The 12,108-nt window shown below is 38.3% G+C and overlaps 2 protein-coding genes across 2 annotated transcripts in view; one reads left to right on the top strand and one right to left on the bottom strand.

Moving 5' to 3' along the window:
• Positions 1–4,659: 4,659 nt before the first annotated feature.
• On the bottom strand, positions 4,660–6,788 carry LOC139694091 (uncharacterized). Its single transcript, XM_071592517.1, has one exon. The coding sequence runs from the start codon at positions 6,624–6,626 to the stop codon at positions 5,262–5,264; it is 1,365 nt and encodes a 454-aa protein (XP_071448618.1). The 5' UTR covers positions 6,627–6,788; the 3' UTR covers positions 4,660–5,261.
• A 4,318-nt stretch (positions 6,789–11,106) lies between these two features.
• The window catches only part of LOC139694413 (transcription elongation regulator 1), a 67,312-nt gene continuing 66,310 nt past the window's right edge, over positions 11,107–12,108 (top strand). Inside the window, exons 1-2 of the mRNA XM_071592954.1 lie at positions 11,107–11,217; positions 11,651–11,942. Coding sequence (XP_071449055.1) covers positions 11,186–11,217; positions 11,651–11,942 — 324 coding nt within the window. The 5' untranslated portion in view covers positions 11,107–11,185. The remainder of the gene's footprint in view (positions 11,218–11,650; positions 11,943–12,108) is intronic.

Here is a 12,108-nt window from a genome sequence, read left to right as displayed (position 1 = left end):
ATTGGTAAATTGTCTCCATTTGAGGCCTTCAAGAGGGCCAGGAGTGGGGGGTTAATCACCATGGGAAAAAACTATGTTAGAAAATATTTCATGATTATAAAAATGGAATTTTGTCAAAGAGATTGATTCACCACCTCCTGAACGGTCTTATCTCACTAAGGTGAAATTCATTTTGATTCATTGGGCATTACTGGGCATAGACTGAACAGGAGCTCTTCACTTACATTGTTCGAATTATCTTGAATATTTATTTTGATTCTACTTTAATGACCATTTGAGTTTTCGTGCTTTAATGTAGAATAATAACTCAGTGACTCATCGACCTGGTAATTCCCTATTTTTCAGATTTCAGCTCTCCCTTTGGTACCAAATGCATGAAACTAATCTTTCCTTTTTTTACTTAGTGTTGGCATTCAAGGGAATAAAGGAAAAAAGCTTATTTCTGTTTAAAATTTTTTAGAATGGTTTAAAATTAAATTCATCTCATAATTATTTGATTTTATGCTCACACTATTTTACATCAGTGTTGTGCTATAATTTTAGTTCACTTCAGTTTTTACATACCATGTAATAAGATGCCTAATATATATAATGTATCACAATAGTGGACAAGGTACGTGTCATGCAAATAATGTTTACTCAACTGCCAGGATTCATGAAACAAAAGCTGGTATTAAACACTGGCAGCAAGTCCACAGCTATTGACAAAACTGGCAACAAAAATTCTTTAAGATTTTATCCACTTTCGAGACTTAAAAAATAGATGTAATAAACAGTAAGGTTTACTACTAATGTATTATAATTATGAAATTTGGCTGAGAAACCTTTTGTGCAAGTCAGTATTTTGTGTGCAACTCACTATTGTATTTATTCATATGATTTAAAATGAACGCTAAGTTGAGGTGCATAACCAGGAATTTTGGTGTCTTTGTCCAAATATTAGAAATTCATCTTGTCTTTAGTTTAATAATTTATTATATAACACAAAAAATCACAGAAATGGATTAATAATCATGGCATAGTAACTCATACTATAACCTCTTTTGTATGGCATATAAGATATTAAGTGAAAATCTAATTTGTAATAATCACTGACAAACTAAATTTTCACTTAATATAGCAAAGAAGACATAGTCTTTGGCACAGAAATATTGTGTAAAATATACAGCTTATGCATAAAAATATATGTGCATTGCATAAAAATGTGTAGCACTTCTGGCAGTGTTCACATGCATGTTTCACTGCCTTTGAAGTGCCTCTCCACCCTCACTGGTGAGCGGAAGATATAAGCCATCAAGTTGCTGATAAGTAAATAGTGCTTTTCTTACAAGTGCAATATATTTTGAAAATCTTAAGAATTCACTTTTTGTTATTATATGATTGATTATTCTGTTATATTTTAATATATTATTTGCCCATTCTCTGAAGGTTATCAATAAGTTGTCACCTTTGCCAATATAGCATCCACAACTGGGTATGAATTGGCCATGCCCTACTTTCACCCCTAATGTCAAATGTTTAATCCTCAAAACCATTTAAAAGTTATATTGAACAAACAAGCCCTGTACAAAATATTCAGTAATTGTAGCAAATGCTATGTACAGCACTTAGTTTCTTTTATTATATTTTTGTTGATTTTAATATGTCAGAAGTGTTCAACTGGGAGCATGTAGTCCGACTCAGCCTGTTTGCATGTACTCTAATGCGAGGCCATTCATTCCTATCTTGGTAATGCTTTCATATTGTTCAGGAAACTTGGACAGTTCTAACCCCTTTCTCCTATGGTTGGTCTGTCTACAAAGTTGGCCGCTGCTGTGCACTGTCAGCCTCAGGTTTTAATTTGAGCCACCTCTTCACTTGGGATAGCCCAGGCACAGCTCACCCCTCCCCTGACCAGCCAGATGGGTGGTCTACCCAAGTCCAACCTGCAAGCATAAATGAGCTGAGTACCCCTGTTTTATCTGATTAATGTTTACAGTAAAACTTTTGTTTAAACTCTACCTAGTTAAGTGAAATGACTGGTTAAATATCAGTCTATCACCTTATCCCTTAGGCATTAGCTGAACCCCTGGTTATGAGCATTAATTTTCTTTGCTGTTGGCACCACTGATAATTAAATTAGATGTCTTAATAAACCTTTTCACTGTTGAAAATTAGACCTGATTTTATGCATTGATGATGGTATTTATAATAGCCTCTGGCAAATCCCTTTACTGAGTGCTAATTTTGATTATTCTTTATCTAACACCAGCTAACTCCTTAAGTCATATACTGTTTGATGATTTCATGTTCATGGTTAATGATTTTAATTAATGAGTGACAGTGTTACCAAAACCTCCTAGTATGATATTTCAAAACCCTCACTTAGCTGTCTTTATATGGTTGGTTAAGCAGGCAATCTTCTCTCTCACAGAATAAAACGGTGGATCTTCAATAGTGATTTAAGTGTGGAAAATTAATTAATTAAGGATTTCTGATAAAAATAAATTTCATTAAGGATTAGCAACATTTCCATTTTCAAAGTCTTCCATTTGGTAACTATTTATTGTGGATGTCATGTCACTGGCTTGTATGTATTTCTAGGTTAGATTCCTCCATTCTCATGATAGGACACCCTTTTTGATCTCACCCAAATCATATTTTGATTCATTTTTTTGCAATTTTATTTTTATAATCTTACTGCATAGGAATACTCAAATTGTTCGTTTTTTGTCTTAAGCATCTACTGATATTTAAACATGTAAAATCATATATCTTCTTAAGTCTTCATTTTACGTCAAGGAGATAGTCACTGAATATTTAATGAATGCTGAAATTAATTATGCTTATCCCAATATATATATTTAGTTACACAATGATTCACTAGTTATATATTTTGAAAAAAAATCTGTGGCAGTTTATTAATGGATATTAGCATAGCAAAAAAATGACAATATTAATGAAGTTATGTATGCGATCATTATTTATTGAAATTATAAATGTGTACCCCGCAGCAAGATGAAATCCTGTGGCAAAAGATGTAATATTGGCTAAAAAATACTAGTGCAATAACAAAAATGAGTTTTGATTGAATGAATTCAAAAATTATTGAAATTTCAATGGCCCAGCAGTTTGTAATTGCATCTAATTATAATTTATTGGCTTCAGTATTCTTCAAAAAGTGTGCCCAAATAATACCATTCGACCATTAATCATGAACTATGGCACAACTGAGGAAGATGCGCTAAATGTGATACGTCATGCAATTACTTAAGCAATTATAATGTAGTTATGTGGTTTTTTCTATCAAAAATGGCTAAAGAAGTCTGCTTACATGTGACACTTGACTAACCTAAATTTTACCATGGACTCTGATGATGGATGGACAAATGCCTTGTAAGCTTTGATAGATTTCAAAGGCAATTTGCATAAATTAATGAAAACCAATGGCATGATACTTAAAGAGTTAGCCGAGGTAATCAAACAATTGGCATGTATTGAAAATTCCATTCAGTGTTCACTATAAACTCAATGAATACAATAGTGGTCTCAGATATTCAATGGGATAAAATTTTATGACAGTATATACTATGTTTTTGAGTTCAATCCATAGCGAAATAATATTTGAAATGCTCCTGTAGGTATGCTTGTTTAACTAAAGAATGTACAACAAAACCTTTTAAGAAGATGTAGCTAATCAATAGACATTAATGTGGAGAGAGAGAATCATAATATAACTTCAATATGTGTTGTTCTTAAAGTTGTAAAAACCATAGAAATAATCCACGTAGCTTATTTCAGTTAACTCAGGCATAAACAGGAAGTTTTTTATTGTAATGTAAATTCCATATATTAGACCAATGAAGTCATAATGTCCAGTTGTGTATAATTTGTTGTATACCCCTTTAACAGAAATGAATATTCTATAGTAATATTATTTTCATTTTACCCAAAATATGATTGCCCAGAAAAGGGTCTAGAGACTTTCAATTCCAGATTATTCATTATTTAGGAAAAAATGGTACTTCCATTTCTGAGGTTTATTTTCCAAATGTCAAAAAACAATCATATAACATTATTTTTAGATTTAAAAATTTTGCTGTCAGTTCAAAGCCACAATTTTCTGCATTAAATAAGTCAATAGTATTGTGGATGATAAAAAAATACATAAAAATTAATCCTCTTGCACAGCTAACAGTCAGGTGCAAAAGCATTTCCCCTTGGTGATAGGTGTGAACATTAGTTTTCAAATATGTTATTGAAAAAAATCTGGCAAAAAGTTCAAATATGTATGTAACAAGAAGTCTTAGCAAATGAACATGTAAATATAAATGTATATTGATGTGTTAAACAGTCTTTGGCTCCAATATTGTTAATTTTGCTTTTAAAAATGTTAATGTACCAAAGGGCTGGTTTAATCCTTAGGTGAAATAGGTAGTCACCAAGGATGGCAAAATATAGAGCAGGTATGGAATATATGTAGTCTGTCTTTATCCCTCATCATACCCTCCCCAAGGACCTAGAAAGAGATAGAAAAACTCACTTGCTGACTCCACTTTTGCCCAATGTGGAGCATAAAGGCTATTGGCTCACCAAGGGCACAATGTTCTGGCACTGGCCCTGCATACTCATTGTAAAATAATTAAGTTTCCTTTTGGAATTTTTACACAATGCATTAAATATTCCATTTTTATGTATAAACAATTTATATATATTTATAAACAGCCACACATTGATGGGAAGAAAATATTGCCGCCGACACTTATGTTAACATGAGTAAAATTCATAATTTGGGCACAATTATTCTATGAGCCTCACAATATTCATCCTTCAATCCAAAAACACTTGCACAACAATCTATAAAAATATGATCAATTCATTCATAGTTAAAAATATGCTTAAGTGTTGGCATATTCTGTTCACACAATTTTGTTTTATTTACATTTCTTGATCATCATCAGCAGCAGCCTTTTTTTTAATTAAATGGATATTGCAAAGTATCAAAATGAAAAAAAGATAGTCAATCAAACCTCGCCAAAAATTTCTCAAGCTGCTAGCAGAAAATTGAAAACTTCTGTGAGCTTTCCCCTTTAAAAATTAACTAACTTCAAACTCATAGAAATTGTATCTATTGATGATTATTATTACCTTTGAGTATGAATGCATGATTTTCACATCTTTCGTGGAACCTTAACTAACAATAACTATGCATGTTATTTTCCCAAGAGATATTTTGACAAATTCAGGAGTACTAATTTGAGAAGCCAATGAAATTAATGACATCACTGTAGGCCTTCAAAAGACGCATCATCTAGGGTATGGAGCCAGTCAAATATCATCATGTTCCTCTCGTACTTGGAGAGTGGTTTTCCCCTTTCTCGCTCCACATCCCTTATCGTCAAAGGAAGATTCCTGGCGCCGGCCGCGGCTCCAGGATTCACTACAGCCGTTGATACTCCAGAAACTCGACGTTGAGAATTGCTCGAACCTCCTCCCCCGCCACCTGTGCTCCCGGGGACTCGAAGAAGTGATGATGACGGTGATGCCGGATGGGAAGACTCGGCCACGGCTAATACCGGACCTTGCAAAGTAACCAACTCTGGTGGTCCCTTCGCCACTCCGGAACTTTCCACCGCCTCCACGGCTGCCACCCCGAATTCGCCCCGCGAAAGCCGTTCGAGGGCGCGGAACGTCGCAAGTAATCTCCGTCGGATGTATCCCTGGCGCACCTTCTTGTTCACTGAGCGGATGAGATCGGCCGGGGCAAAGGGCGGCGAAGAAGGTGGCGGAGGGAGAGTATGCTGCTGCGAGGGTGGCCGTCTTATAGGGGGTACTTCGGGTGGGGCCGCCGTGGTGTTAGCGTTGGCTGCAGTGGTCGTGGGTGCTGTAGTCGTTGATTCCGCGGGTACACCGCCCCCGTGTGGAGACGGTAACTGGGAAACGGCGTCGCCGACTGCCACCCATGTGGAGCACGAACGGGAGGCAGCATCGAGACGCCGGTGAAGTGGACAGCGCAGTAAAGCAGGCACCAAGTTCGTCCCTCCGCTCCCTCCCTGGAGATGCATTAAGAAACGATGAGCTCCACAGCCCAGCAGAGCCTCTTCGGATACCGCTCCCTTGGCCCCCACACCCCTTATCCCCCCTTCACTGTCGTCCCTAGCTCCGCCGGCACCCCACCATTCAGCGTCGTCGTCATCCCACGGCCCAGCTGCTCCCCTTCCGAGGATATCGCCGGTACTGAAGCTTTTCTGTAGGCCAAGCGCGGAGGAAAGCGCGGCGCAACCCCTCATCAGCTCCGTCTCCTCCTCCTCGAACCACAGCAGCTCTGGTATGACGGCCGGAGGTGGGGCCCTTGGAGCGGAGGACCCAGGGCGTCGACCTTGCTGCCCATATCTCCGACGGGAGGGGTCGCCGGGTGGGGGAACTAGGAGGTCTCCGGAGGAATGGTGCTCCGGAGTGGGACTGCGGCCGCCACCAGGGATAGACCTATCGCTGGTGCGGAAGTCGACACGGAGGGACGAGGATGTCGGGGGTCGGGCAGAGGGGGAGGTGGTGGCGGGAGGTGCCTTGGCATCGGAGGCCAAGGAGGAGACAGAGAAAAGGGATAGGTCTGTGGTGACGGACTCGTGGCTAGGAGATCGCAGCATCGCTGGGCGTGCTACTCTCACGCACTCTCCCTCACGACAGATTGATGGTTAAGGGAGATGGCCGTAAAGCGGTCCGTGTTTTTTGTCCTTGTTCACCTAGTTGTGAACGTGTGTGCGTCCGAGTCTAGCCGCCTCTGGCTACAGGGTTTTCGGGGAGAGGGAGGTACTGAGCCGACCTCACGCTCGAGTGGGGCCACAATGCGGTCGCATTCGTAACTAATTCAATGGATCGATGGGGGCTCCCCGTTCGCAGCATGCGCTCGCTTCGGGTCGAAGAAAATGTGGGTGGGGGGTTGAGGGGTAGCGAGCATGGAAGGGGGATTGCAGAGCGAGGCAAGTCAGGATGGTAGGAGAGTAGGATTTTGTGTCGAAGATGCGCAGAGAAAGAGAGAGTGAGAGAACTTTGGGAATGAAAGGAATGGGGAGGTCAAAGGAATGGTGTTGAGCTATGAATTTCGAATGGCGGGATAGGAGAGGTTGGTGGGTTTCAGGTGACATAGAGAGGGAGGATAGGAAAGGGCGGGGCGGGGGATGACAGGGAAAGGTTGTTAACGAGGGATGGAAGCTTGCATTATGGGGTCAGTGCTGGTGAGAAGTCGTTCAGGGAGGGTAAATTATTCTTTTGGAATCATTTTCCACGTTTCCGCATAGAATTCTTGTTGATGTTTTCTCAAGAATAATTTACGTATGTGATAGCTCAGCCCTCAGCTGAATAATAATAATACTTTATTCATTTTGAAAAATCGTACAATCATATTAAATGTCGTCAATATAAATATTATTTAACCTATAAACATAAGTTCTGAAGTGTGATGAAGATTGTCACAAAAGAATTCTTCTCATATTATCCATAGGACTTTACCTGGCTATATATCCATACACATGCTTCCACTTCCCAAAAAATAGTGTTTTTGAGGCTTTTCTCTTGATAATATAGAGCTCTAGGGAATCATATACCCGATTGAAATTAAAAGCGGAAGCTGATCGGCAATGTGCTGCCGAATGCTTGGATTCGTGCTTTTTTTAATTCACTGGCAAGGTGGGGTGCATTTTAAATTACATCCACTTCTATAACTATATCAGACTGGCGGTATGCTTTAATGAGAAGAGAGCTCACTCAAAAATATTAGCCTAAGAATGATGGTTACACGATGCCCCTGCAGTTGCTTTCGCCTCAAGTGGATGGCCAATGGAATACAATGCATAAGATCAGAATCGCATGGCCGATGAATTTCTCCAATACATAGGCCTTAAAAAGCTTATGAACATACCAAATATTCTGATGTTCAAGAAAATGTTAGGGGATCTATTTAAACCACGAGTAAGTTTTCAATCGCCGATAGATATATTAAAAGATTATCCTGTATTCTAGGAAGAGTTAATTTTTTCCTAGAGCTACTTTGCTATATTCACTGAAGTCTATAAGGTTTTAGATTTGCTGGTTTTTTAAATAAAGTAGTCGAAAATGTTCTCAACAACCAATCTAGCGCCTAGTGGTAGAAGAATAAAATAGTACATAGCGTTCCCGGTAGCTTAACTTCGTGTTTGTTATGTGTTTATCACGTATTATGATATGGTTGGGGTATTTTTACTTCGTTGATAATAAAGAATAAAATATGATATCAATGATTACATTGCTGTTGGGATTGCCATCCTTACGGAAACTCATGCCAAAAACATTAAACATTTCTCAATGACTAATTACATTCTTATAAAGGTTCGATTTTCTCGTTTGGCATCGAAGTTTTCTCGCCCTCTTTACTTTCCGAGGATGGCACCATACAATCGGTAACCAAACAAAATATTATATTTATGAACATCGAATGTCATTAAGCTGCGGACTCCTTGGCGCCTTTCGTAAAGAGCAGGCTAATGCCGACGCCGGGTTTCTCTCCTCCCTTCACCCTTTCCCGTCCATCCCCTATGGCGCAAATGACCTTAGCTGTCGGTCGCCTCCCCTAAAAACTACTACTACGAATGTCATCAGACGAATTTAATGTTCGCATTAAGGTTTACGATGATTCTGCATGCATGCAAAATAATGAAAAGTTAACGATAATGAATTAACGAATTAGTTAAGAGTTACTCGAAAAAATTATCTTATTGTTCTATTTAACGCGATTCAGGATGCAAATTATTAACGTAATTTCCCTTCCCTCACCGATGCGAATTTTAAGGATGAGGAAAACGACAGATTCGCCGTAGGGAGCACTGAAGACAGAATTTAAATTTAACGGGTTTTTTAAATCAAATTTATTCTGCTATTTGGTGTTTTGCCCTTCTTCACCTGTTACCGATAAGTAGAAATAACACCATTGAAAGCGTCTCTGGGGGACGGGGCAAATGCCCCTGATATGGCGGATCATTACTTCTGATCACTGGGAATTTCTAATGATTGGCAGGTTAACAGTATTGTAATTTTGGCATTATTAATTTGTAAAAAGGCTATTCTTTTCAATAGCAGGTTTAGAGAAATCGTAACCTAATATTTTCGCTTATTCTGGCTATCTTATTTATCATTTCAAAAAGGTTGTACGAATTGTCTTCCATTAAATATCTGTTGGATTTTCTTTGTCTTTCCATTTCTCAAGAAGCTTTTTTTTCTGCCGACGTTGGGCAGTGTATAAAAATGTTAATGGAGGGCGGTAAGAGTAAAATTCGTTCACAATCTCTAAGGAAAATAGAGACAAAACTCCCTCCACCGTCGATAGAGTTAAAACACCGCTTTGTTAATGATAAGGCTTAAACTTCATTTAGTCGGTGGTTGCACCAGTCTGGCAACAAAAAGCGTACCTCATCTTTTTACTGGTTTTCATTCGCTCTTTCATGATTTGTCTATAAGAAAATTTTTCCATTACGAGATTACAAAAAGGTCTTAATTCAGTAATGGAAACTTGGCTGTAAGTTTGAATTGCAAACATAGTTTTCCCATTTTCTCGTTTATTAGGAAGTGGGTTTTCAAAACGATTAATTAATCGTGTTTCTTGAGGAAAATCATTAATTAAATAATTCATGATGTAAAACGAACAACAAATGTCTGCAAAGTTATCACTTGACTGCTGTGAAAAATGCAAAGATTTTAAAATCTATATTCTGAAATGTGCAGGCAAAATGGGTGCCCCTATTGGCCGCATCTACTATGAAAAATGTGTAGATCAGACCCTAATACGGTTCACCCGACGTCCATGTGGGTTATTAAGTTAATTTATTTATTTGCCTGAGGATCTGGGTACATTCATGTTCCAAGATATACGGCACGTCAAAGATCTTAACATAAAATACAATACATTGTTACATATTCAGAAACTCATCAATAGTGTAGAATAAGTGTCGCATGAAAAAGTCCCTCACTTTGAATTTAAAGGTTGACATTTTTTCTATGCTCTTGATAACCAGAGGAAGGTTATTATATAATAAGAGTCCCATGTTATGGGGGGAAAAAGTAGACTTGCAAGTTCTGATGAAGTTCACATGTTAATGACTGCAGGTCCTGGTATAATGATTGTGAATGCTATTGTTAGTGGTATATAATGATATATGGCGCTTAGCATATACACACAGGGAAGAGGGAGAATACAAAGTTTTTTGAAAAGGGGGCGACATGGAGCTCTGAGGGGTGCATTGCACATTAGTCTTAGTATCCTCTTTTGGATTTTAAATACAACATGAGCATGAATAATTAAACAATTAATAGCATTACTTCTTCTAAAAGATAAAGGAGCATTAATATTTATCACGTGTTAGCAACCCCTAAATATAATTCTGCCGGCGCATCATTTTATTATTGTAACTGCGGAATAGTTATTCTTTGAATTTGATTAGGGCTACAAACATTAGCCTAGTCCACGACTAGCAATGAGATAATATTTTCCTAGGCTTCTTTTAAACAAACTTATCACATAACATAAGGGTCCCTGTTTAAATATGTGGTATGAGGGGGTGTCAAAATTGTTTTCGTACATACGTTACCAGCAATATAATTTTAATCGAGTACAATTCCTACTCGCAAGCATTGCCCCTGATGGATTGATGATTTTTGACAGGCTAACAAAGATATTGAAATTATCATACCGGAAATTCATAGTACATTGTGAGTCACTAAGTAAACAATTTAGTTGTCCCTCAAGAGTACGTTCACCACTAACACATGTACGCCGCATAACAATTATCATAACAATAATAATACAAAAATATAACATCGAGCTCTCGCAAGGGATTATCAGAAACATTCTTTGAAAGCGATCAGTGCTAATAATAAATGCCAATTAATTAGAGAATTAAGGATTTAATAATCTTATGGGCTATTCATAATTATCAATATTATTCATTAAAGTTTAGAAACTTATGCTAAATTGTATAAACACGTTGAGGGACCTTGTAGTCGAACTATGAGGATATCAGAGGTCAAAGTCGATTGTATCGAATCGAACTTCAAAGGAAGCCGGAGAACCATAGTAATCAAAATGGCTGACGAGGAGGAGAAAGCTTTGTCGCCTTCCAATTATGAGCAGAAGTCTGATGACAATTCCGATGGTGAAACGGGAGCATCTTTTAGAGGAATGCCACCAAACCGTGGAAGAGGAATGTTTCGGTAACTGTAAAACTTTCGCGAGCTACTTACGTAAAGATAGCTTGTTACCTCCGCCGGCGTTTTTCACTTTTAATAGGAGATAGCTATTTTTTATAGGATAAATATTGTGTGTGGAGTACCTATGGATTATTTCAATTTGATTATTTTGTTTATATCTTGTTGTGTAAGTGATTTAAATTATTTAAGTGCTTTGCAGTAAATAACCCCAGTACTTCCATTTCGGTCGAATTTCATGAATCCTCCCCGCGCTCTCTGTCCCATTTTTTATTTCTTTAAATATTTTAGTACTTTTGATGAAATTAGAAATGTAACTTACTATTAGTTGTCATTTTTAGGTAATCAGCTTATGGATTTTATTTTAAAAGTTGAATGCAGTAATCACACTATTAAGTTTTACTTAATAGTAACACTACTTCATTTTACTACATTTCAGAGGGAGAGGTGGACCACACGACTTTGGACCGATGAGGGGACCACCGCCCGGACCCCCTGGGCATGGGCATCCTGGAGGCCCACCTGGCCCGCCGCGTTTTCGAGGCCGAGGGGGTTTTGGACCTCGAGGGCCTCCGTTTCGAGGACCACCACCTCCGCCACCTCATTTTGGCCCGCGAGGACCTCGATTTCGGGGACCACCACCGTTCGATCCAAACTGGGGTCCAATGCCACCACCTCCACCAGGAATGCACCCTCATCATAACATGATGGGTCCACCACCTCCTGGAATGGTAATGAATAATTTACATTATTGAAGCTTTATTAGTAATTTCATCTCACTAGTTTTGTACCATTAATTACTAAGTGACGTTTTGCCCCTGTGAAGTGAAGATTTTGTGAATCCTTATTTTATTAAACTGTTTTATTTCCTTATAGAATGTTTTGGATTTTCTGTGT

Source organism: Hetaerina americana, unplaced genomic scaffold (genome assembly GCF_022747635.1).
Source record: "Hetaerina americana unplaced genomic scaffold, ioHetAmer1.1.p SCAF_5, whole genome shotgun sequence".
NCBI classification, from domain to species: Eukaryota; Metazoa; Arthropoda; class Insecta; order Odonata; family Calopterygidae; genus Hetaerina; species Hetaerina americana.
Note: the sequence above shows the minus strand (reverse complement) of the source record. Positions and strands in the feature narration are given on the sequence as shown.

Bases quoted from the DNA above. Each gene is read 5' to 3' on its own strand.
- LOC139694091 (XM_071592517.1), bottom strand. From the start codon at position 6,626: ATGCTGCGATCTCCTAGCCACGAGTCCGTCACCACAGACCTATCCCTT.